We start from the raw sequence: 24,640 nt of genomic DNA, 5'->3' as shown, positions 1-24,640 counted from the left end.
GCTGAGGCAAGAGAATCACTTAAGCCCAGGAGTTAGAGGTTGCTGTGAGCTGTGATGCCATAGCACTCTACCAAGGGTGACATAGTAACACTCTGTCTCAAATAAAATAAAGAAAGAAAGAAAGAACAACTGGAACATGGTGTCGCAGGCCCTGTGGGGCTGGGCCAGTTTTTCTCCTCTCCTGTGTCTCTGCACACACCCCGCCCTCTGTGATGAGGTGTCTCAGCCACGTCTCTGTCCCTGCCTGCAGGAGGAGGATGACGACGAGGGCGCGTACGGCGACATCTCTCAGTTAGCAAAGGCCGTCTCCTGCGAGTCCGTTCAGACGGACCATGCAAGCATCCCTGAGGAGGACGAAACTTTAGCTGAGCCAGAGATCTCTGGGCTCTGGAAGGAGGACCATAAGCCATACCAGGTGCCAGCCTCTACCCTCTGAGCGTCCTCCTAGCCAGTACCCCAGCTGGGTCTTCTCACAGGCACTGCAGATCCTGACCTTCCTCCAGTCACCACCACGGCCCAGCCTCCCCCCACAGAGACGTGAGGGCACCAGGTGTGCTCCAGGACCGCAGACTTGCCCACATGTTCAGGGTCACCATGGGTGGCTGCAAAGGACAGAGGACGATTCTAAATTAGTCTGCTTACTACCAGGGAAACATACTTCTAGAAAAAGTTAAGAGTTCAGTCTTGCTTTGATGTCTTTTTCTTTTTTTTTAATTATTAAATCATAGCTGTGTACATTAATGCGATCATGGGGCGCCATACAATGGTTTTATAGACCATTTGACACAATTTCATTATACTGGTTAACATAGCCTTCCTGGCACTTTCTTAGTTATTGTGTTAAGACATTTACATTCTACATTTACTAAGTTTCACATATACCCTTGTAAGATGTACTGCAGGTGTAATCCCACCAATCACCCTCCCTCCGCCCCCTCCCCCCTCCCTCCCCTCCCTTTTCCCCTTCCCCCTGTTCTTAGGTTATAACTGGGTTATAGCTTTCATGTGAAAGCCATAAATTAGTTTCACTGATGTCTTTTTAAATAAGCACATGGTGCACCCAGAGAACTGGTCTTCCAGGAGTAGTAGGAGTTAGTCACAGCAAGACAGGGCACCAGGGGTGACTGTGCCCCCTGAAGGCACAATCCACTCCTCAGTTTCTATAAAAACCAGTCACCAGTGATTGTCAGGTTCTGCTGGGCCCAGAAGAGAGGATAGCGGAGCTGGACCCCCGGGTGGCACCACCCCAGGGAGCATGTGGGAGACGCAGGGCCAGTGTCCCCGTGGGCCTCAATGCTCACCCAGGGAAAGACATCAGCACTACCTTTGGTCAGGGCCCTGCTGTTCCCTATGCCAGTGGGCAGGCGCCTCCTCTCCATAAGGCTATGTTTGTGCCGGTACTGCTGTTTGGGAAAATTGCTTCCCAGAGAACTTTTCCAAAACTTTCTCTTGTCCTGATTTAAGAATCTAGAAATTTCCTCCTCTGCCATTATTTCCCAAAATTCTGCCTGAAATCTGGATGTTTCTGCTTTTCTTTACGTTTTTTCTTCTTTTTCTAAAGTGAAGACCCCCCCCCCCATCCTTCCAGTGGACAGGAGATTAAGTCCAGCCATTCTAAGTAACCTTTGGTGCACCCCCCAGCACTGAGGGCAGCCAGCTTTGGCTGTGGACCTTGTCAACCATCACTGCAGCTCAGCTGCCATGAGCAACCCCCAGCGGGGACACCTGCACAGCTGGGCTTGCCTTGGATTGCATGGGCCTGTCTTTGTGACCCTCAGGTACCAAAGGAGGACGTAGACAGAAAGCCCATGGGCGGGACAAAGATGGACAAAGACATTCTGGCCCGCACCATGGACCGGCTGCGGAGCGGCTTGATCCACAGGCAGGTGGCCTCCGGGCGCGAGTTCAAAGGCTGCCCCTTCAACAGCAAGCCGGAGATCATCCACTTCAAGGTGAGCCCACCCAGGTGCCTGGGCCTGGGCCAGGAAAGACCCTCTCGCAGCCATCCTGCCCCTGCTGCCTTTAGTTTTAACCTTGGGAAGCACAGAGGTTTTCTTCAGGAATGGATGGAGGCGCTGTCCTCCTGCCAGAAAGAGGCTGACGTGAGAGGGCTTCATCTCCACGGAGGAATCAGACGCCAGCCCCAGGAGGGCATCCCAGAAGCAAGAGGGCCTGTGGCCCTCAGAAAACCATGTTCCTCTTAGGCAGCAGGGAGCCCCGGGCTTTCCAGGAAGGGGCTGTGGTGGGCAGATTCTGACTTCCTCTAACATGACCCCTGGGGCCAGGCCCTAGCAGGAGCAGAATGGGGACCAGCGAGGCAAAGGTCGGGTTCACTGGTTGCATTTGACAGACTTTGCAGGAGGGAGTGGTCGGGCACCAGCCCTGGAACATGTATGGTCAGAGCCTTCACTGCTCACACCAACCCTCCGGGCCCAGCACAGCCCATATTGCCACTGGCTAACAGGCGCCCCGCACCCCAAGCCCTTCTCTGTTCTCCCTCGGTCTCCCCTGGACCTTGACTAGTTGCAGTGCCGCCCAGCTGTGGCCAGAGGGAAGCTGCAGCTCCTGTCTTACCTGCTCTGGAGCTGTGACTTCTGCCCTTCCTAGGACTTTGATGTTGGCAAAGTATACAAGAAAAAGATCACACTGATAAACGCCACCTATACCATCAACTACTGCAAGCTGGTGGGCGTGGAGGAACACCTACGGGACTTCATCCACACCCAGTAGGTGGCCACTGGCACCACCTCCTGCCAGGGCTATGGGGGATCTAGACTCAAGTCCCTGGGGACACCACTTCCTGCCGGTGCTGTGGGTGGTCTGGACACACACTCTGGGGATACCCTCTCCTGCTGGGATTGTGGGGGATCTGGACCCATGTCCTGGGATGCCATCTCCTGCCTGACTGTGGAGGGTATGGACACATGTCCCTGGGGACACCACCTCCTGCTGGGACTGTGGGGGGTCTAGACCCATGTCCTGGGATGCCATCTCCTGCCAGACTGGGGGGGTATGGACACATGTCCCTGGGGACACCACCTCCTGCTGAGACTGGTGAGGGCCTGGACACATGTCCTGGGGCGCGACCTCTTGCCGGGGCTGTGGGGGGTCTGGACCCATGTCTTGGGGACCCCATCTCCTACTGGGACTGGGGGGGGCGTCTGGACCCATGTCCTGGGGACACCACCTCCTGCTGGTGTTATGGGGGATCTGGACACACGCCCTGGGAATGCCCTCTCCTGCTGGGACTGTGGGGGGTCTGGACCCATGTCCTGGGATGCCATCTCCTGCCGGACTGTGGGGAGTATTGACACATGTCCCTGGGGACACCACCTCCTGTGGGGACTATGGAGGGTCTGGACACGTGTCCTGGGGCATGACCTCTTGCCGGGGCTATGGGGGGTCTGGACTCATGTCCTGGGGTGCCACCTCTTGCCAAGGCTGTGGGGGATGGTGGTGTTCTGGGCACACGCACTCAGACCAAGTTTTTGTGAAGATGGCATCATGGTGGTTCTTCTGGCTCCTCTGTCTGCTCGTGTTGCTGTCATCCCAGCACAGCCCAAGTGTCCCTTGGTGAATGGCTGGGACTTCTGCGTGGCCACACAGGTTTTCTTCCTGTTGTGTTGTTCTGAGGTTGACCACCCTGGCAGGCCTCTCCGGGCAGTCATGTGCCTCTCTGTTGTAAGACTCTCCTTCCACTGAACATTTAAATCCTCTCTCCAGCCGGGTGTTCCCCTCCTCTCCTCTTGAGGCTGCATCTACACGTGCTGCTCTGTGATGTCAATCAGCCTCCTCTGGTCCCTTCTGATGCTGCTTCTCTATTTTATTTTTTCCCCTTGCTTTTCTCATGATGAACTGCTTTTGGGTTTTTGGAGTGTTGCTCTCCTCCGCCCCTCCGCATCTTGCCTTTCATCTAAGAAAGTTGTTTCCTCTTCTTCCTTTCTAATTTCTGCCAGGTTCTGTGGACAGGCCTGTCGCTCCAGGATGGCTCTCAGATTCTCAGTCCCAGAGCACCCACTTCATCTGGGCTGTGAGGAGCAGTCTCTAAAGGGCCCTCACTGCCCCCACTGCCCCCAGGGCTCCCCCTGAGGCTGCCGCCTGGGGCCTGTGCCCTGTGCCCTGAGACCACCTCTCCCTGGCTGGCGGGGTCTCTGCTCAGTACATTCCATTCAGGACGCACCGTTCTCTTTGAGGAGATGGTCAGCTATAAGGTCTTTTCCCCCTTCTCTCTTCCCTGTAGTTTCTCTAGATCCTGAAATCATTACTGGAAACTGGTGCACATTTTCCCCTTACAATTAATTCACAGCCCAAGGGCTCTGCCCTTAGCCACACTGATGGTGAGGTGTCTGCAATGCACCCATTTGTCTCATTGGCCTGAGTGGTTTCTGGAGGGTGTAAGCAGAGGCCTGGATTAAGCGGTTGCTGGTATCTCAGCTACCCTGAAGCATTCTGACCCTCACCAGGATTAGTTGTGTTTTTTTTTTTTTTTTGCAGTTTTTGGCCAGGGCTGGGTTTGAACCCGCCACCTCCAGCATATGGGGCCAGCGCCCTGCTCCTTTGAGCCACAGGCGCCCTGCTCCTTTGAGCCATAGGCTCTGCCCAGGATTAGTATTTTTTATTGACAGTTATTTTCTCCCAGACGCTGAGACATGACGCCTCTGTCTTCTGGGCATTCAGCCCAGCTGCTGCACTCTCTGGCTTTCTGTCCTCCACGCTGAGACTCTGGTCCTCAGCCGCCTCCTGCAGCTGCACCACTCTATGTCTGGAGTAGGGAGACTTTTCTTAGAATTCATTTCTTGAATCTGAAGACTCAGATATTTGAACAATTTTGGAAATTTCTTAGCCCTTCACATAGCCCCTCTCCCATTCTGGTGGCTTTGCCCCCCGCCCTTCCTATGTGAGACCTCTCTACTTTCCCCCATGTCCAGACTCCTCTTTCTCATGTTGGACCACGTCCTAGGTGTCACCCGTCCACCACCATCTCTGAAGCTGCATCTAATCAGCCGCTGGAACTGCTCACTAAGTTTCTCATTAAGATGCTCAATTTCTCATTTCTAAAAATTCCAAGTTCTTTTTCAGATGAGCTGGCATTTCTTGACAGTGTTTTTTCTTTTCTCGTGTCTGTAATTCTCTATTTCTTCAGCCATGAGAGTGATATGTCTTTTAAAGTCTCCAGGCAATACTCCGTTATCTGATATTCTGGGAGGCTGGCCACTCTGCCCTGTTGCTTATGCAAGTTATGAGTTTCATGATCTTGAGTTCTGATCCTCCCTCTGTGCAAGCTCCATACCCGGGGACTCTGGGTGGTTGACATCAAAAGGTTTCCCTCTGAGGCTGAGAAGTTTTGAACTTGTTCTGCTTGGTGCCACAGGGACATTGCAGCCAGGGACAAATTTTCCTGTTAAATTTTTATCTCATTTCTTGTGGACACATTTAGACAGAGGCAGCCTTGTGAAAACAGGGATCCCAAGCAGAGGCAGACACACTCCCCTTGTCTTCCCTGTGTGGCTGGGACTATTTTCTGGTTCCTTCTCTGAAATAGGGCTCCACCCCGCAAGCCTCCGTCTTCATAGCACTCAGTCCCAGCTCCCCTCCTGGGTCTTATCTGTGGTCCCACCCCACATTGGTATTAAAACCCTAGACCCTTGTCCCAGGCCTGGCACATGTCCCCAGGGGCACTGTGGCTACTTCTAGCCCTGTAACACCCCATTTCCCCCTGGAACTGGAGAGGACCTTGCCTTACACACTCACAGACATTGAAACCTTTCTCCAGTGTCCCTTCCCCACTGGGTACAGGGGTGAACAGCAGGGAGCACAGCAGACCCAGGGCTGTCTCTAGAGGAAGGTGGCCAGGCGTACAATGTCCAGGCATGTGGGAGGGACCCAAAGGGCCCAGCTCATACCTGCCCTAGCCAGGCTGTACCCCAAGGCACGGTGGATTAACCAGCTATGTGCTGTGGACCCCTCCCTGTACTGCAGCTTCGACCCCCCAGGCCCTATGTCAGCTGGGATGTCCTGCGAAGTGCTCATCACCTTCAAGCCCATGGTGAGTCACTTGGGAGGTGGAGAGGGGACCTGTGGCACCTGCGGCTCGCGGGGTGGGATATGGGGAGTCAGGAGCTTCTCTCACCTCGGGGGGTAGGGGGTGGGGCCTATGGCACCTGTGGCTTGTGGGGTGGGATGGAGGGAGCACCACCTGGCCTCTCAGCACTGTCCTCTGAGAGCCTCTGATTTGCTGTTTTATTTCTAAGAACTCAACGTACTCTGGAAATGCTAACAGAATCACAGTGCAGAATCCAGGTCCCTCGGCCATGGGTGTGGTTTAGGAGCTAAATGGGGTGTGAGAGAATTGTCTGGAAGGCCCTGTCCATGTGCAACCCCTCCTAGGACACATTCTGCTGACTCCTTCCGCTGGGTCACCTAAGTTTGGTGGCCAGCAGGCAGGGCCCAGGCTGTGGTTACACATGGGCATGCGGATTGGGCAGTGAGATGCTAACAGTGGCTGGGATTGTTTTATTTTTTAGATAAATAAAGATCTGGAAGGAAATGTCTCATTTATGGCTCAGACAGGCGGATTTTCTGTTCCACTGAAATGTTCAACAAAGAAATGTTCTGTAAGTTCAGAGACATCTGAGCCACTGTCTCATAGGGCAGCCTGGCTGACAACCCGTTGAGCCTCCTGCAATGTGGGTGCAGGAGGTATGGGGGGCCTAGGTCTCCACCTCAGCTCTGAGCTGGACCTTAGGTGGGTGGCAAGTACATGGGCTGCTCTGAGGAAACAGGCACTCAGGCCAGCACTGGGAGAGTCTGGGCGAATCTGCTCTGTGTGGAGGGTCAGAGGAGCCCTTAGCAGACATCTGAGCAGACTCCAGTCTCTACAGCTCTCCAACATGCCCCTTGATTATGTTTTATAATTAACAAAATTTTAAGGCCTAGGCACGGTGGCTCATGCCTGTAATCCTAACACTCTGGGAGGCAGATGTGGGTGGATTGCTTAAGCTCAGGAGTTCAAGACCATACTGAGCAAGAATGAGATCTCATCTCTACTGAAAATAGAGAAACGAACCAGGCATGGTGGTGGGTACCTGTAGTCCCGGCTACTCGGGGGGCTGAGGCAAGAGGATCACTGGACCTAGGAGTTTGAGATTGTTCTGACCTATGACACCACGGCACTCTATTCAGGGTGACAGAGTGAGACTTTGTCTCAAAAAAAGAAAAGAAAAATTTTAAGCACACTGAAAAGCAGAATTGTCTAAGAATGTCCATGTGCCCCACCTGGATTCAGTAATTGTCATCATCTGCACATTTGCTTCACCCAACTACCTGCTGTTACAGCTGCAGAGGAAGGTAGTGACTGCAGCATTCCAGCTGCGCCCTTAACCTCAGCGTGCACCTCCAAAAAGCAGGGAACCCCCGCAGCAGGGGTGCCCCTCCTGAGCAAGCATCGGCCCTTACCAAGGTGTTGTGTGACAGCACCTAGTACTCAGTGTGTCTCGGGCATGCAGGTCACTGCAATCCACGTGTTCCTGGGTGAGGTGGACGGGCTTGAGGCTGGACTGGGGGCCGATACCCAAGGTGTTCTCCCTCTCAGCCTCTGGGGCAACTTCAGCCCCAGCACAGGCATCTCAGAGGATGAGAGGTACCCGGAGAGCCAAGGCCACAGCACAGCATGTTTCAGCCTCTGCTCCTTGCACGTCTAACGATGCACCAGCCAAAGCCAGTGCCATGGCCAAGCCCTACCTTGGTGGAGAAGGAAGACCCATTCTGGTGTGCGGGAGGACAAGGCCAAGGAGAAAGAGGATAGAGGAGGATGTTCTGTGTCCTGCAGCAAGAAAGCTGACAAACTGTCACCTGTTGCCCAGTCCAGACTCAGATGTATCTAATTGTGCCTAAACTACCTTCTACAACAAATTATGTCATTTCTTTGTTTTTGTTTTTTTCTTAAGAGACAAGGTCTATCTCAGGTTGGTCTAGAACTTTGGAGCTCAAAATATCCTCCTGCCTTGGCCTCCGAAAGTGCTGGAATTACAGGTGTGAGCCACCTCAGCTGCCCACTGTTAGTTTCTTTTTTTTTTTTTTTTGCAGTTTTTGGCCGGGGCCGGGTTTGAACCCACCACCTCCGTTATATGGGGCAGGCACCCTACTCCTTTGAGCCACAGGTGCTGCCCCCACTGTTAGTTTCTGCACTGCTTTTTAGTGTAGAGGACTCTCTGCCGTGGACTCATGGATATATCCTATTTGGTGTGTTCGATCCCCATTTGGTTTGAGTTGTCTGCCTTCATCCTGGAGCTCACATGGTCCAACTATCACCTGCCTTGGTTGGACCCATGTAGGGCCACCTCCCTACAGGACCAGCCCCATCCCAGGGCTCTCAAGCCATCTCTCACCCATGGACATTCCCTCTCTAAGAGGCCCCTGGTAGGAAGCACACTGCCCATGGAATAGCTCGCAGAAAGAGCACCACATGGTGAGACCAGGACTCAGCCAGGGGAGCCAGTGGGTACCAGGGACCCACACCAGTGGCCAGCCAGCTGGTAGGCCTGGAGACCACAGCAGGCCTCTCACCCCTCATCAGTGTCCTCCGGCCAGCTCTCAGCCCCAGGTGTCCTCAGCCACACTGCCCCCGCCTCTCCTGCACCTGGCTGTTGTGCCATTAGTGAGGCCATGGCCCAGGCAGTGGAGACTGGCCACCTCATCTAGGCCTGAGCCTCACCTCTTGGGTGGTCTGGGCTGGGGACACTGGGGGGAGGGCCGAGGCCATGTGATGCTGCAATCCAGAGCAGGGTGAGAGGGGCAGGCACAAGGGGCCTCCCTCAGACTCTAGGCTGCTCTCCAAGAAACTGATCCATTTGCCTTGATGGCCTGGCCATGGCTGTGCAGCAGGGGCATGGAGGGGTGGGGGGTTGTGCCATGGAGGACCTACTGTTCTTCTAGAAGGAATCCCCCAGGGCCAGGGCCCTGAATCTGCGTTATAGATGGTCCTGCTGGGAGGCCGTCCTGGGCTCCCCAGCCCCCCAGCCTTGGGTACCATCCTTGGCCTCACGACTCCCTAACTAGACAGCTGCCAGCCTGATGCACTCAAGACAAGACCCACGTGCCCTAGACTGTCATGATCAAGTGTATAATCCTCTGATTTCTAGGCTGGTCCTTGTGCTTGGGTGCACAGAGCACAGCCTGCACTGACACTGTGGCCACTTGTCCTTCCCTGAGCCAGATGCAGGCAGGCCTTCAGGAGGGGCCAGAGGGGCCAGCACTCTGGGGTGCTTGGGTGCACTTGGGGCTGCAGAGTGACACACAGGATCTGTGCCCCTCACTGGGCACTCTGCCCACTCTGGACGCTCAGCCCATTCTGGTATCCTCTGGCAGGTGTCCCTTGACAAGGAGCTCGTCGATTTTGGCAGTTACGTGGTGGGGGAGACTGCATCCCGGACTATCACACTGACCAATGTTGGGGGGTTGGGCACATGGTTCAGGATCCTTCCTGCCTCAGACCCCTGTGAGTCGGATGAACTCCAGTCTGTCATGAAGATGGTGAGTGAGCGGCTTGGCCACAGCAGGGTGTGAGAAGGGATGACGGTCCAGAAACACATCCACAGTGGGTCTGAGAGGGCAGCATGGGGCCATCTTCAGATCAGCCTAAGCAAGAACCCACCTTCCACAAGGGCATTGCATCACCTGGCCTCAGGTGTGGCGGTGGCAGGACACGGTCCCTCCTTCAGGCATGTGGTGATAGGGCCGCAGCTAGGAGCGCCAAGCCTGAGAGTCCCAGGGTACCCACACTTTTTTTTTTTTGGTAGAGACAGAGTCTCACTTTATGGCCCACAGTAGAGTGCCATGGCATCACACAGCTCACAGCAACCTCCAACTCCTGGGCTTAAGCGATTCTCTTGCCTCAGCCTCCCAAGTAGCTGGGACTACAGGCGCCCGCCACAACGCCCAGCTATTTTTTGGTTGTAGTTCAGCCGGGGCCGGGTTTGAACCTGCCACCCTCGGTATATGGGGCCGGCGCCTTACCGACTGAGCCACAGGTGCCGCCCGGTACCCACACTTTTAATGAAATGTCGCTGATGTCCTAGGCATGGGGGTGAATGGTCCTCACCCAGAAGGCCAGGCAGGCTGGCCCCAAGGCCAAATGCGCACCTGTGCCTTCACAGGCAGGCATCACAGAGGTACCACTCATCAAAGACAGCCTTGGTATCCTGGGGGCATTCCATTCCACCACACCCAGGAGATCATTGTGGGCTGAGGGTGGGAAGGAAACACTTTGCCTTTTTAAAATATGCTTCTGAATTACTGGGAAGCTCCCTACAAGAACCCTTGTGTTCTGGCTCTGCAGCTGTGCTGTCCATGGTGAGGCTTTCAGCAAAGGCCCCTGGAAGGGTCTATTCCCAAGGAAGACAGGACCCACAGGGATGGCCATTCCCTGTGCAAGTGTGAACGGCAGGGCTGTACTGCTGGGGTGAGGGGCTGGTGTATTTGAGACTGGGGATGAGGGGAGAGGCAGGCAAGGGCTGAGCTGCCCATGGACCTCGACATGTCTCCTGGTGGCATCCACTGCCACCCTGACTGTCGGTCCCCACCGGGGCCCCCAGGTATTCAGTGACTCTTGTGAGAGGCTGAGGTGGGACAGCCCAGTGGTGAGAAACGAGGGCCAGGCTGCAGGGTTCAGACCAGCAGATGTTTGGGCTGAAGCCCAGAGGGCAGCCCCACACAGAAAAGGACCAAGCTGGGGATGTCCCTGAGCCAGGTGGAGAGGATGGCTCTGCCCCCCGCAAGCTGAGGAGGGAGGAGTGCCAGGTCAGGACCAGGCAGGGTGTGCTGGCTGGGACTCAGTTGCATACCAGGCCCAGCAAACAGTTGGCTCCAGCTGGGGCATTCCTGCAGGGTGAGATGGGGAGGACATGGAGGAACCACCCAGCCCTGAGAGAAGGAGCCAGGGTTAGCCATTAGCCCCTAAGCAGCCTGAGGGAAGCAGAGGAGGACAGACTGGGAGGATGGGGGCAGTAGGAAGATAGCCAGGGACAGCCCAGAGGGACAGGTCGGGGGATGGCTGTGAACAGCTGCAGGAGCCAGGTCCGCAGCCCTGTCATGGCAGTCCCCACATGGACAGTCCCCACATGGACAGCCCTCACATGGACAGCCCTCACATGGGGAACCCTCACATGGAAAGTCCTCACATGGGCAGTCCTCACATGGGCAGTCCTCACATGGGGAACTCTCACATGGACAGTCCTCACATGGGCAGTCCTCACATGGGGAACCCTCACATGGAAAGTCCTCACATGGACAGTCCCCACATGGACAGTCCTCACATGGGGAACCCTCACATGGAAAGTCCTCACATGGACAGCCCTCACATGGGCAGTCCTCACATGAGCAGTCCCCACATGGACAGTCCTCACATGGGAACCCTCACATGGAAAGTCCTCACATGGACAGCCCTCACATGGGGAGCCCTCACATGGACAGCCCTCACATGGGGAGCCCTCACATGGACAGCCCTCACATGGGGAACCCTCACATGGACAGTCCTCACATGGGCAGCCCTCACATGGATAGCCCTCACATGGGCAGTCCCCACATGGACAGCCCTCACATGGGGAACCCTCACATGGACAGCCCTCACATGGACTGTCCACACGTGGGCAGTCCTCACATGGGCAGCTCTCACATGGGCAGCCCGCACATAGCAGTCCTCACATGGGCCCTCCCAGCAACAAGGGGGTCTGGGAAGTGAGTGGGAAAATGACCAGGTCAAGACGCTGTGTTCTATTTTAGAGCAGTCTCTTCACATATGAAGATAAAAGTGAGAAAGCCATCCCAAGTTTTTCTGAGCAACAGCTTGAGGCCAATGAGTTCTCCCCCATGGACATCCCAAGCCGGAAGGACTCAGAAAAGCTGGATAGCAAGGACCAGGATGACATGCGGCCTGCAGGTAAGCTGGGCCCCCAGTGCTGCTCCTGCTCCTCTTGACTCCCAAGGGAGCCATGGGCTTCAGCCCCAGTGACTGCTGGACAGGCTGGGAGGAGGCCTGGCATGGGCAGGTGAGGGCCTGGGGACAGCAGTCCAGGAGCCTCCTGGGCAGGCAGGGCCCAGGCCATGCCACAGGGAGCTAAAAGGTCCAGAGCTTTCCTAGGGCTTCAAGGTTTTTTTGTTTTTTGGTTTTTTTAATTAAATTATAGCTGCGTACGTTAATGCAACTTGAGGTACAATGTGCTGGGTTTATATACAATTTGAAATATTTTCTTCAAACTGGTTAACATGGCCTTCACCACATTTTCTTAGGGGCTTCAGTTTTAAGTGATAGCAAATAAGGAAACAGTCACATAAGTAAATACTGGTCATGGATTAGATTGACATTCATGCTGAAACTAACAAAGGACTTGAAGGAAGCCCTCAGGGCGGGGCCACAACGCCAGCCTCACTAGCCAGGACAGGGAGGCCTGGGCTGGTCTCTGGCTGTCGTCTGTCTCCCCCCAGCGGGGCAGAGTGAGGAGGAGGAGGAGGAGTGCCCAGTACCTGCTCTCCACCCAACTGCTATCTGGAGTGTTCTCCTGCTCCCTTGCTGCCCTGTATAGTTTTTGCACATATGTGTCGACACCCAGCAATGGCCAATTCCTCCTGCCATTAGCCTTGCACAGATAGAGCCACAGTGCAGGCATTCTACACAGCACCCCTGTGACTCCGCAGAGCCCAGGAGGTTCTCCATACATGTGTGTGACCTGGGCTCGGGCGGAGATCTCTTACATATGACATTGAAAGCATGGTCCATTATTTAAAAATTGTTAAACTGGACTTTAAGAGTATCTGCTCTTCAAAAGACCCTGGGAAGAATAAAAAGACAAGCTGCATGCCTGTCATCCCAGCACTCTGGGAACCTGAGGCAGGTAGATCGCCTGAGCTCACAGGTTCGAGACCAGCCTGAGCAAGAGCGAGACCCCCATCTCTAAAAATAGCCGGGCATTATGGCAGGTGGGACGCTGAAGTAATAGAATTGCTTGAGCCCTAGAGTCTGAGGTTGCTGTGAGCTTTGACACCACAGCACTCTACCAAGGATGACAAAGTGAGACTCTTCTCAAAAAAAAAAAAAAAATGAACCAAGTGTATGGTGCCCCATGATCATACTAATGTACACAGCTATGATTTAATAAAAAAAAATAAATAAAAAAAGAAAAAGAAAGACAAGCTGCAGACTGTCAGAGAATGTCGGCAAATCACACATCAGATAAATAACTTAGATCCAGGCCAAGTGCAGTAATCTCAGAGCTCTGGGGGCCAAAGCAGGAGGATTGCTTGAGGTCAGGAGTTTGAGACCAACCTGAGCAAGAATGAGACTCCATCTCTACTAAAAATAGAAAAATAAAGCTTGGCGCCCGTAGCTCAGTGAATAGGCTGCCAGCCACATACACCAAGGCTGGTGGGTTTGAGCCCGGCCAGGACCTGCTAAACAACAATGACAACTACAACAAAAAAATAGCTGGGCGTTGTGGCAGAGCCTGTAGTCCCCAGCTACTTGAGAGGCTGAGGCAAGAGAATCGCTTAAGCCCAAGAGTTTGAGGTTGCTGTGAGTAGTGACTCCACGGTACTCTACCAAGGGCAACACAGTGAGACTCTGTCTCCAAAAAAAAAAAAAAAAAAGAAAAGAAAAACAAGGCCTGGTGGCAGGCACCTATAGTCCAGCTACTCAGGAGGCTGAGACAGGAAGATTACTTGAACCCAGGAATTTGAGGTTGCTGTGAGCTGTGATGATGCCACAGCACTCAACCCAGGGTGACAGAGTGAGACTGTCTCAAAAAAAAAAAAAAGGAAACTTGGATCCAAAATATATAATTTTCAAAACTCAATTAGAACACAGCCAGTCCAAAAATGGGTGAAAGATTTAAACAGCCACCACCAAAGAAGACATGTGGATGACAAGCAAGCACATAAGAAGACGCCCGTCATCATTAAACAGGAGGCCTGCAAGGGAACCACGACACCACTGCACACTTGCCAGGATGGCTGGGTTAGAAACATGACTGCAGCACCAGGCGCTGGTGGGGAGCAGCTGTGGAACGGGCCTGGGAGAGCAGGTCATGGCTTCCTGTGAAGCCCCCAGCCCCACTGCCAGATGCTCACCAAGGAAATGGAAACTTATCTTTACCCCCAAACCTGTAATTGCATCCTGTTGTTTCTTTTTAATACAAAAACCTCTTTCTTCATTGGTACAAAACATTTTACGTACTTACAGGGTAAGGGTGAATAATTTTTGCATGCACAGAATGTGTAATGACCTCATCGGGGTCTGCAGTGCCACAGTCTGGAGCATTCTGAGTGCTGAGAGAGTCTGAAGTCCTCTTTCTAGCCAGTGTAGCCTGGGCAGGGCTGCCCCCTTCCTGCCTAGCAGGTCCTCACACCTGGATGTCTTTTCTCTTCCAGAAGCAGAGAGATTGACAGTGGAGGAACAGGCGGAGATCATGCTGGGGGAGGTCAGCCAGCCCATCCTGCTCCCACCTGGCTGCGTGAGCCAGAGCAGCCCATGTTGCCCCAGCTGTGTCCCTCTGCCCCCAAGCGGTCCTCCTGTTTGACCAGAGCCAGGCTAAGCCATGTCCACCACTGAACTTTCATCCCCCTGCACCTTGGAATCCCAGTAGCGTCTGTCACCCCCTCCTAAGCTGGGGCTGGACAACACCATAGTGGCAGGGCCAGTTTCCTGGGTGCAGGGCTCTTGGTCCAGCTCGGAGAGAACACTGACAGTGGGTCTCCAGGCTGGGCAGCACAGACATGCACAAACTGGGATAGGGGTTGGGCCACCTTGGAATCCTAGGGATTTTAAGTCCTCAAGTAGCCACCCCAGGGACATATGTCCTTGCAGTGACTTGCCATCATGAGGGTGAGTGGGAGGAGCCTCAATCAAACTAGGAGGCCTGACCATCCCCTCTGCGTCTCCTCTGCTGCAGATAACAGAGGGGGAGCTTGGCCCCTTCAGCTCCATCAAAGTGCCCATCATCTTCACCCCATCCATCCCAGGGGAGGTCAACACCAGGTTCAAGGTCACGTTTAAGAATCCGTATTGCCCAACAGTGAGTATCACTGTTGCCACTCGACACATGCAGCCTCTCCACAGCCACAGGAGGTGACTGCCGTCTGCCTGTGCTCGTGTGGCTGGATGGTGGCTGGCATGGGGGGCCTTCTAGTCCACAGTGCACACAAGGACCCGCAGGCACCCATGCAAGCATGTGCATACATGCAGACATGAGCATACACACATGTGCATGCCTGTGTACAAGGGTGTGTACATGTGTACATGGGTGAGTGCATGTGCACATGCCACAGATGTGTGTGTATATGTACACAGAGCTCTTGTTCTTAATCACTAGAAGTGCTTGCCTCAATTCAAGTAGTTAAAAATTTTGGTTTATTGGGAGGCACCTGTGGCTCTGTGGGTAGGGCACTGGCCCCATAAACTGAGGGTGTCGGGTTCAAACCTGGCCCCCGCCAAACTGCAACAAAAAAAATAGCTGGGCATTGTGCTGGGCACCTGTAGTCCCAGCTATATGGGAGGCTGAGGCAAGGGAATTGCTTAAGCCTGGGAGTTGGAGGTTGCTGTGAGCTGTGTGATTCACAGTACTCTACCATGGGCGATAAAGTGAAACTCTGTCTCTACAAAAAAAAAAAAAAAAAAAGTTTATTTTTAAACATTTATATGTCAAATTGAATTATAATCAGAGACTCTTATCTGTAAACTCTCTTTTGTAAAAACTTTGTTAAGGCTCAGCACCTATAGCTCAAGCGGCTAGAGCACCAGCCCAGGCCTGCCAAACAACAATGACAACTACAACCAAAACACAGCCGGGCGTTGTGGTGGGCGCCTGTAGTCCCAGCTACTTGGGAAGCTGAGGCAAGAGAATCGCGTAAGCCCAAGAGTTTGAAGTTGCTGTGAACTGTGATGCCACAGCACTCTACCCAGGGTGACAGCTTGAGACTTGTCTCAAAAAAAAAAAAAAAAAAAAGTTAAAATGTTTTTGTGCTGGGTGCAGTGGTTCACACCTGTAATCCCAGCACTGTGGGAGGCTGAGGAGCGAGACTTGCTTGAGTCAGGAGTTCAAGACTGGCCTGAGTGAAAATGAGACCCCAGCTCATAAAAAAAATGAAAAACCCAGGCAGGCACAGTGGCGGGCGCCTATAATCCCAGTGGCTTCTGGAGGCTGAGGCAGCAGGATGCCCACAGCCCAAGTCTGAGGTTACAGTGAGCTGTGATGACACCACTGACTCTGCTCAGGGCATAGGGTGGGACTCTGTCTCAACAACAACAACAACAACAAAAGCAAGGAAATAAAAAGAAAAAAGAGGTAAATAAAAAAAAATTTTTTAATTTCTTTGTGGGTGGGGCCTGTGACTCAAAGGAGTAGGGCCCTGGCCCCATATACCAAAGGTGGTGGGTTCAAACCCAGCCCCAGCCAAAAAAAAAAAAACTGCAAAAAAAAATTTCTTTGTGACCAAAGACAAAACTGATTTTATAAATGTGGTAAGTGTGTTTGTTTTAAGGGCCATAAACAGATTTGTTAACTGGGTTATTCTTCTTACCTGTTCCTTCCATCATGATTACATTTTTGACAAGTTCTATCTGCGTTTCTAACCGGTGGGCTTCAATCGGCTGCTTTGTTGTTTGTGATGAGAGTTTATAACTGCTTCTGTGCTCGGTATCTCTGATTGGGACCCGAGGCCTCCCTTGCCCCTGCTGCCTGTCTCACCTATAAATTCCTGCTCATCTGGCAGGAATGGCCTGGCCAGGCCTCTTACTACCATTGTCCTTGCTTCATGTTTTTTAAAATGATTTTCAGTCCCTTTTAAGGAGCCAGGTTTTGTCTGTGAGCCCAGACAAATGCTCTCTGCCTTCACTGGGAGAACTCGGTGTGTTCACAAAGCAGAATAATGGGTTCGCTACCTTTTATTCCTTCCATCTTACTTGATGTTTTCTTCTCTTCATTGGTGTGATGGAGTTGCTGCTTATTCTTCTGTTATTTAGAAATTGTACTTTGTTATTCCACTAACCATTCCCCTGTCCCAGCCCTCATAACCACACTGACACTGGGAGGAACATTCCCCCAGCCAGATGCACCACAACTCTTCCTTGTGTCCAGAATAAAATGCAGTTTCTGGGCCCCTTTATTTCCCCCTTTCTGGGTCCTCAACACCTGAGCTTACACAGTAATAGCTAGATTTGTTAGGATGCCTCCACTGCTTTGGGAGCTCTTACCCAATACCTGCCCTGTGTGACCAGGCAGACACTGACTGTTTTGTGCTGTTTGTTCTCACCACCCCCAGCCCCATCAGGACCCCCCTACTCCAGCCTGCGTCCTGCACTAGGAACAAGTCAGGTGGGCAGACGTGGGACAGTTGGGCACAGGGAAAGTTGTGACAACAGTTCTGGGGGTTAAGCGTGAACAGAGACACACCATAATACCTCCAAAGACATCCCGAGGCTGTGCCTAGTATCTCACAGTCACCCCCACAGTCCCCGGCAAGGATAGTAAAGGGTCCCAGGACCAGAACATTGAGACCAAGAGCTCAGACACAGCCAGCCTGGGATCCCTGGCCTCCACCTGTATGGAGCCCACATTACAGCCTGCCAGGGTGAGAGGGTCCTGCCTGTTCCTCTTCGGCAATGGACCCCGGCTGCTAAGTCCCTGAGCCAGTGAGGCCTGAGCTGCCGTTGGCCCTGCCCTACGGTGGCCCCAGGCCAGCCACGTTTGGGGCACTGTGGGGCGGGGCCTGCGTTGCTGTCCTTCACTTGCCACCTGTGTCTGTCCTCACTGTCACATGCTGGGATGCACATGCCCCTGGGGTAGTGAAGCCAGCCTGCTGTGGCGCTGCAGGCCGCCTGCAGCTTCTCACTGCCCATAGTGCCCACGTTGCTCTGCTTCTCCTGAGATGATCTCCTGACTCTGGAGCAGCTCCTTTTCACTGGGAGTGTTTTCTTTTCTTTTCTTCTCTTTCTTTTTTTTAAGACAGAGTTTCACTATGTCACCCTCGATAGAGCGCTGTGACATCACAGCTCACAGCAACCTCAAACTCTTGGGCTTAAGTAATTCTCTTTCCTCAGCCTCCCAAGTAGCTGGGCCCACAGGTGCTCACCACAATGCCTGGATATTTTTTGTTGCGGTTGTCATTGTTGTTTAGTTGGCCTGGGCCAGGTTCAAACCCACCAACTTCGGTGTATGTGGCTGTCACCATAACCACTGTGCTACGAGCGCAGAGCTTGGGAGTGTTGTCTGTTTCTTCCATCTGATCTGCCTGACTCTGCCTCAGGAAGTGGGTTGTATTTCTTGGCCATCTGGTGACTGGGATCTGGCAGTTGAAGCTCTAAGGCCATGCCCCACCCCTACTCCTTCCCTGCACAGCCCCCAGCCCTCTAGGCTGGTGATCTAGCACCAGCATCACCTGCCCAGGCTGAGGGTACCGCCATCCTGCAGGTGTTCAGAGCACTGAGCCTCTCACATCCCTGGGACAGCGTGCAGGCAGCCTCATCCTGGTGGTCGTGCTCCCCCAGCCCTGAGGCCTGTAGACCCTCCAGGACCCCACCCAGCTGAGGGCCTTTGCTGTGTACGAGTTCTCCCTGCAGATACCCACAAACCCCAAAACCTCCGCTCACCTTTTCCAACCCCCCAGATCCCAGGAGTCAGAGTCTGGGGAGAAGCCAGCGCAGGGTAGGGAGGGGATTTTGGCCCCACCTGGCTTCCTGGTTCCTCCCCGACCTGAGTCTGTGCAGCTTCCGGGGAGTTTAGTGGTGAAAGTCTCACACTGTAGAAAGCGTTATTTTATAATGAAAGTTTTTTTTAAACAAGATGTTAATAATCATGAAGCCAGCCGGGCGCGATGGCTCACGCCTGTAATCCCAGCACTGTGGGAGGCTGAGGAGGGAGAATCGCTTGAGCTCAGGAGTTCGAGACTCGCCTGAGTGACAGTGAGACCCCGACTCATGAAAAAAAAAATGGAAAAACCCAGCTGGGCGCCGTGGCGAGCGCCTGTAATCCCAGCGGCTTCCGGAGGCTGAGGCAGCGGGGTGCCCGCAGCCCGAGTCTGAGGTTGCGGTGAGCTACCACGCCACTGCACTCTGCTCAGGGGCATAGGGTGGGACCCTGTCGCAACAAAAAAAAGAAAAAATAATAATCATGAAGCCAGCAATAATGAGTACATGGCAATTCAGTGTTGTGTTCTTTTTTTATGTTTGAAAATTGTGATAATAAAAAGAATTTTTAGGGCAGCGCCCGTAGCTCAGTGGGTAGGGCTCCAGCCACATATACCGAGGCTGGCGGGTTTGAGCCTGGCCCAGGCCTGCTAACCATCAATGACAACTGCAACCAAAAAATAGCCAGGTGTAGGCCAGGTGCAGTGGCTCACGCCTGTAATCCTAGCACTCTGGGAAGCTGAGGTGAGTGGATTGTTTGAGCTCACAGGTTCAAGACCAGCCTGAGCGAAAGCAAGACTCCATCTCCACTAAAAACAGAAAAACTGAGGCAAGAGGATTGCTTGTAGTCCTAGCTACTTGGGAGGCTGAAGCAAGAGAATTACTTAAGCCCAAGAGTTTGAGGTTGCTGTGAGCTGTAATGCCATGGCACTCTACCCAGGGTAGAGACTCTGAGACTCTGTTTCAAAAAAAGAAAAAAAAAAAAAAAAAGACTTTTTAAAGCGATATGACACGAAAGTGCCACAGACCCCACAACACAGCTCGCTGCATTGTTGACCTTCCAGTGCTGTGAGGGTCCAGTGAGGCACCTGGGACTTCCTGCAGGGCCTTCGCTGGCACCAGCTGGCATCGCCTGCCTGCTGGAGGCGGTGCGTGCCACTAAGCCACACGTTGGGATTTAGTTGCATTTCAGAGCCCTCGGCGTGGCCATGGACGTGCCTGTCTGGGTACAGAAGCCCAACGTGGACCTGAAGATCTGCATGTATGACCGGCTCTACCAGGACTCCGTGCTCGTGCACACACGGTGAGTGCCAGCAGGCACTTGAGAACCAGGAAGTGGGAGATGATGCTGGATTACTCATTGGGGAGGCAGAAGGGCCGGAGTCAAAGCAGGTGCAAAGATGCCACTGCCAGCTGTGTAGATGGGAGGAGCCACAGGCCACACGTGGTGGGGAAGGACCCTCTCTGGAGCTCCAGGAGCCAGCCTTGCCCACACCTTGACCCAGTGAGGTCCATTTTGGATTTCTGACATCCAGAGCTCAGAGAACAAGTTTCTGCCATGTGAGGCCATAAGTTTGTAGTGAGGTGTTTCACGGCAGCCTGAGAAGAGGACGTTCTTGTTTGCAGTGTTTCAAGGGTGTCCACACATCAGAGCAATAATCCTATTGCTGAGGCCCCACTTAGATGGAGGGAAACAGGTGACTCAGGCTTTCCTGAGTGGACACCACGGTGTCCTCACCCACCCCAGGAGGCAGCCCCTGCCCTGGGACCCAGGTGGAAATGTCCCCTGCTGACATCCCAGGTGGTCCTGCCCTATGAACCTGCGGTCGAGGTTCTGAGACCTTGTCTCTACTAATAGAAAAACTGAGGCTGGAGGATTGCTTGAGCCCAAGAGTTGGACGTTGCTGTGAGCTATGACGACACTATGGCACTTTAGCCAGGGCAACAGCTTGAGACTCTGAATCCAGACCATCGTGTCTGCATGTGGACCCTCATGGCCAGGCAGGAAGCCGCCATCTTACGAGCTGCGCACTTGACAGAGGGGACTCGGGTGTGTCTGTGTGGAGTGGGCACAGGCGGATACTCAGATGACTTGTCAGGGCTGCAGGTACTCTCACTTCCTGACCAGTGGTGTTTCCCGTCAGGGAGGGGCAGGGGTTGCCTTCTCAGCCCCACCCGAGGATGCACCTTGTTTTGGAGAGTTGGGGTCTCACTATGTTGGCTGGACCACAGTGTGTGTGCCGTGCATAGGTACAGTATGGCACTGTGGCCTCCGGCTCCTGCTCAAGCAATCCTCCCACCTCAGCCTTTCAAAGTGCTGGGACAACAGGTGCCAACACCACACCCGGCTTCCAAACACAAATTTGCTTAGTGATTTTTTTTTTCCGAGACAGAGTCTCAGAAAGCTATTGCCCTGGCTATAGTGCCATAGTGTCGTCATAGCTCACAGCAACCTCCAACTCTTGGGCTCAAGCAATCCTCCTGCCTCAATTTTTCTGTTAGTAGAGACAAGGTCTCACTCTTGCTCAGGCTGGTCTCACACTCATGAGCTCAAGCAATCCACCCGCCTCGGCTTCCGAGAGTGCTAGGATTACAGGCGTGAGCCACCATGCCCAGCCTGCTTAGTGATTTTTTTTTTCTTTTTTTTTTTGCAGTTGTTGGCCGGGGCTGGGTTTGAACCCAACACCTCCAGCATATGGGGCTGACACCCCACCCCTTTGAGCCACAGGCACCGCCCCTGCTTAGTGATTTTTTTTTTTTTTTTTGGTTTTTGGCCGGGGCTAGGTTTGAACCCACCACCTCCAGCATATGGGACGGGAGCCCTACTCCTTGAGCCACAGGCGCCACCCTGCTTAGTGGGTGATTTTTAAAATTTAATATCAGCCATTTGGTCCTTTGTTTCACATACCTGGTGTTATGTCTGTACCTACATACCAGGGTGTTAGTTCAGGAAGACAGGACCACCAGTCAACAGAGGACACAGAAAGCAAAGTGGTGTCTGCTGTGTGTGGGGGGGGGGCCACAGTTCTGAGCACCCTTGTGATCAGCCTTTTGAGTGGGGGCTGGGCCCCCCAGTGGCTGAGGCAGAGGGCCCGTAGGTGTGCTGATGGTGTCCATTGCGGGGTGAGCCTCTGTGAGGTGTCAGGAGCACGCAGCTGGGGTCAGGGACAGGCCCACCATAGCCCCGGGGGCTACTGAGTGAAGAACAGGAGAAGAGAGAGACTTGTCACCTCCGTGCCCCCTCTTGGTCCTCCCTTGGCCACTACTGTCCCAGAGACCCTTGTAGATTGTCCAGCGTTCCCTGCACGGCCACAGCCTCTTGAGGAGGAAGCTGTCTGCATCAGGGTCCCTTAGCTGGCTTTACTGCCTCTGTTTCTCAACCACTGTGCTGTGCAGAGGTGGCATAGGACAGATAAGGATCGTTCAAACCTGCCTACAGAGATGCCAGAAAGCTCTAGTACGTTCTGGAACCATGGCCCACAATTCTCAGGTGGGCCAGGAAACAGCTCCCTGGGTCTGCTCTTCAGGGTGCCTTTTCTCCCTTCACTGAGAAGCCAGTCCTAGAGTGGAGGTCCTCACTCCCCACACACACTGTGAGAGAGCCCCAGGCAGGCAGGGAGGGGGCTCCTGGCAGGAGCAGGAGGCACCTGGTGAGCCCCAGCAGAGCTGGGCAGCTGACCAGAGGCCAGGCCTCCTGGGTGATTGGTTGGGGGCACCTTTGGCTTTCTCTGGCTGGTCCTGAGTTGGGCACTGCAATCACTGCCCGAGGCCTGACCGTCCCAGGGCCTCCCAGGCATCCTATGTGTGTCCGGCAGGGCGTGGGGAAGCCCAGCCCCCCAGAGCCAGCCAGACCCAGGGTCCGGACAAGAGGAAACCAAGCCCTGAGGGAGGGATTCTCACCCCACATTCCCTACAGGCCCCTGCACCAGCAGCTGCCGGGCAGGAGCTCTTCCCAGAAAACATTTCAGCTTCTGAGAACCACTGATGGCCATGTTTCAATTGCAGAATAATTATTTTTAAGAATTTCTCATCAGGTTTCATTTCAGAAAAACTACCCTTTACAAAGCAGGGTTTAGAAGAGTCTCTAATAGCCGAGGTGCATGTGTGTGGCTTGGCGCCCTGCTGGTGGCTTGGCTGTTAGGGAGCCTTGAATAACTCGAGATGAAGCCCACACACAGGCAAGGTCTGTGCCCACCTGACCAGGTGCCCCGATGTGCCCACAGGTCGAAAGCAGCCCTACGCCTCAAGTTCGAGGTCTGCAAGGAGCTGCGGGGCCACGTGGAGCTCCTGCCTGAGACAGGCTACATCCAGGCTCTGTCCTCCTACTCGGTGCAGCTCAAGTTCCTGCCCCGGTGAGTGCCCTCAAGTGTGGGCCAAGAGAGGGGTGTAGTTCCACACGTTTCCTCTGGGGCCCCTCCGTCCCCTGCAGGGCCTGCCTGCACATGACTCCTGTGGTGGCTGAGCTGCCCTCTGCTGAGCATGGTCTCCTGAGCCCTCCCTCCATAACTCCTCAGGGCCCTGGGCCCTATGTCCAGCTCTCGCACTTGCCTGAGCTTTGCTTCTTTGCCTCTGTCTTGCAGCTGCTTCCCCTGCTGGGGTCCCACACACACCCATTACCTCCCCTTCCCTTTCCAAGGCTCTTTTCAGGCATGTGCGGCATGTCCCATCTTCCAGTTTTTGCTAAATAGTCTCTGGTTTTCCTACACTGGCTCTTTTTTTTTTTTTTTTGAGACATTGTCTCAGTTTTTCGCCCTGGGTAGAGTGCTATAGGGTCATAGCTCACAGCAACCATAAACTCTTGGGCTCAAGTGATCCTTTTGCCTCAGTTTTTCTTTTCTTTTCTTTTCTTTTTTTTTTTTTTGAGACAGAGTCTCACTATGTTTCCCTCAGTTGAGTGCCTTGGCATCACAGCTCACAGCAACCTCAAACTCTTGGGCTTAAGCAATCCTCTTGCCTCAGCCTCCCAGGTAGCTGGGAATACTGGCACCCACCACAACACCCAGCTATTTTTTTGTTGTAGTTGCCATTATTATTTGGCAGGCCTGGGCTGGGTTCAAACCCGCCAGGCCCACTGTATGTGGCTGGCGCCCTAGCCGCTGAGCTATAGGCACCAAGCCTTAGTTTTTCATTTGTATTACAGACAGGGTCTCACTCTTGCTCAGGCTGGTCTTGAACTCCTGAGCTCAAGCAATCTGCCCACCTCAGCCTCCCAGAGTGCTGGGATTACAGGTGTGCCCAGCCTTCCCACAATGGTAGTTATGGTGCTTTGGGAGCTCCAAGTCCTGTTTTTAATTCCACTACTGGTTCCCTTGAAGTTGCCCTGACTCGGGGGTCACCACCCATTTCTGGGGATGAGGATCTGTGCAGAGGGCTGTCGGGGGTGTGCCCAGGGTGTGGGCACAGCAGGCTGGGGACCTAAGGGAGCGTCTTCTCTGGGCATCCGACCACCTCATGGTGGCACCAAGCAGAGCTGAGGCCTGGCAGGCTATCCACCTCAGTGAAGCTGATTTTTTATTTGTACTTCTGATATTTCTATGAGAACATTAATTTCCTTTTGTAATTGGAGCACATCAAACTATATTTTTTAAAGGGAATGTGCATTTTTAAAGGGCTTTTTAAGATTCCTCTAAGTAAAAACTCCTTATTGATTTAAAACTGTTGGATTTACTTGCATTTATTTAAATGCAGTTGCTCCACAATATGTCCATGTCACACAGTTCCTGCAGTGGGCTGCTGCTCACAGGGACACTGCAGCCCCGTCCCCACAGTCCCTGCCCTGGGCTACGCTGCTGGGGGCTGAAGCTCACAGGGACGCTGCAGCCCCGTCCCCGCAGTCCCTGCCCTGGGCTACGCTGCTGGGGGCTGAAGCTCACAGGGACGCTGCAGCCCCGTCCCGCAGTCCCTGCCCTGGGCTACGCTGCTGGGGGCTGCTGCTCACAGGGACGCTGCAGCCCCGTCCCCGCAGTCCCT

At 53.7% G+C, this 24,640-nt stretch overlaps 1 protein-coding gene across 1 annotated transcript in view; it reads left to right on the top strand.

Moving 5' to 3' along the window:
- CFAP74 (cilia and flagella associated protein 74) overlaps nucleotides 1-24,640 on the top strand; it is a 69,789-nt gene that overhangs the window by 34,261 nt on the left and 10,888 nt on the right. The window contains exons 12-22 of the mRNA XM_053577137.1: nucleotides 251-415; nucleotides 1,779-1,952; nucleotides 2,608-2,726; nucleotides 5,980-6,046; nucleotides 6,525-6,614; nucleotides 9,367-9,531; nucleotides 11,779-11,935; nucleotides 14,419-14,468; nucleotides 14,940-15,062; nucleotides 19,852-19,973; nucleotides 22,894-23,022. Coding sequence (XP_053433112.1) covers nucleotides 251-415; nucleotides 1,779-1,952; nucleotides 2,608-2,726; nucleotides 5,980-6,046; nucleotides 6,525-6,614; nucleotides 9,367-9,531; nucleotides 11,779-11,935; nucleotides 14,419-14,468; nucleotides 14,940-15,062; nucleotides 19,852-19,973; nucleotides 22,894-23,022 — 1,361 coding nt within the window. The remainder of the gene's footprint in view (nucleotides 1-250; nucleotides 416-1,778; nucleotides 1,953-2,607; nucleotides 2,727-5,979; nucleotides 6,047-6,524; nucleotides 6,615-9,366; nucleotides 9,532-11,778; nucleotides 11,936-14,418; nucleotides 14,469-14,939; nucleotides 15,063-19,851; nucleotides 19,974-22,893; nucleotides 23,023-24,640) is intronic.

The sequence above is a fragment of the Nycticebus coucang genome, chromosome 22, assembly GCF_027406575.1.
Source record: "Nycticebus coucang isolate mNycCou1 chromosome 22, mNycCou1.pri, whole genome shotgun sequence".
In the NCBI taxonomy this organism is placed as follows: domain Eukaryota; kingdom Metazoa; phylum Chordata; class Mammalia; order Primates; family Lorisidae; genus Nycticebus; species Nycticebus coucang.
Note: the sequence above shows the minus strand (reverse complement) of the source record. Positions and strands in the feature narration are given on the sequence as shown.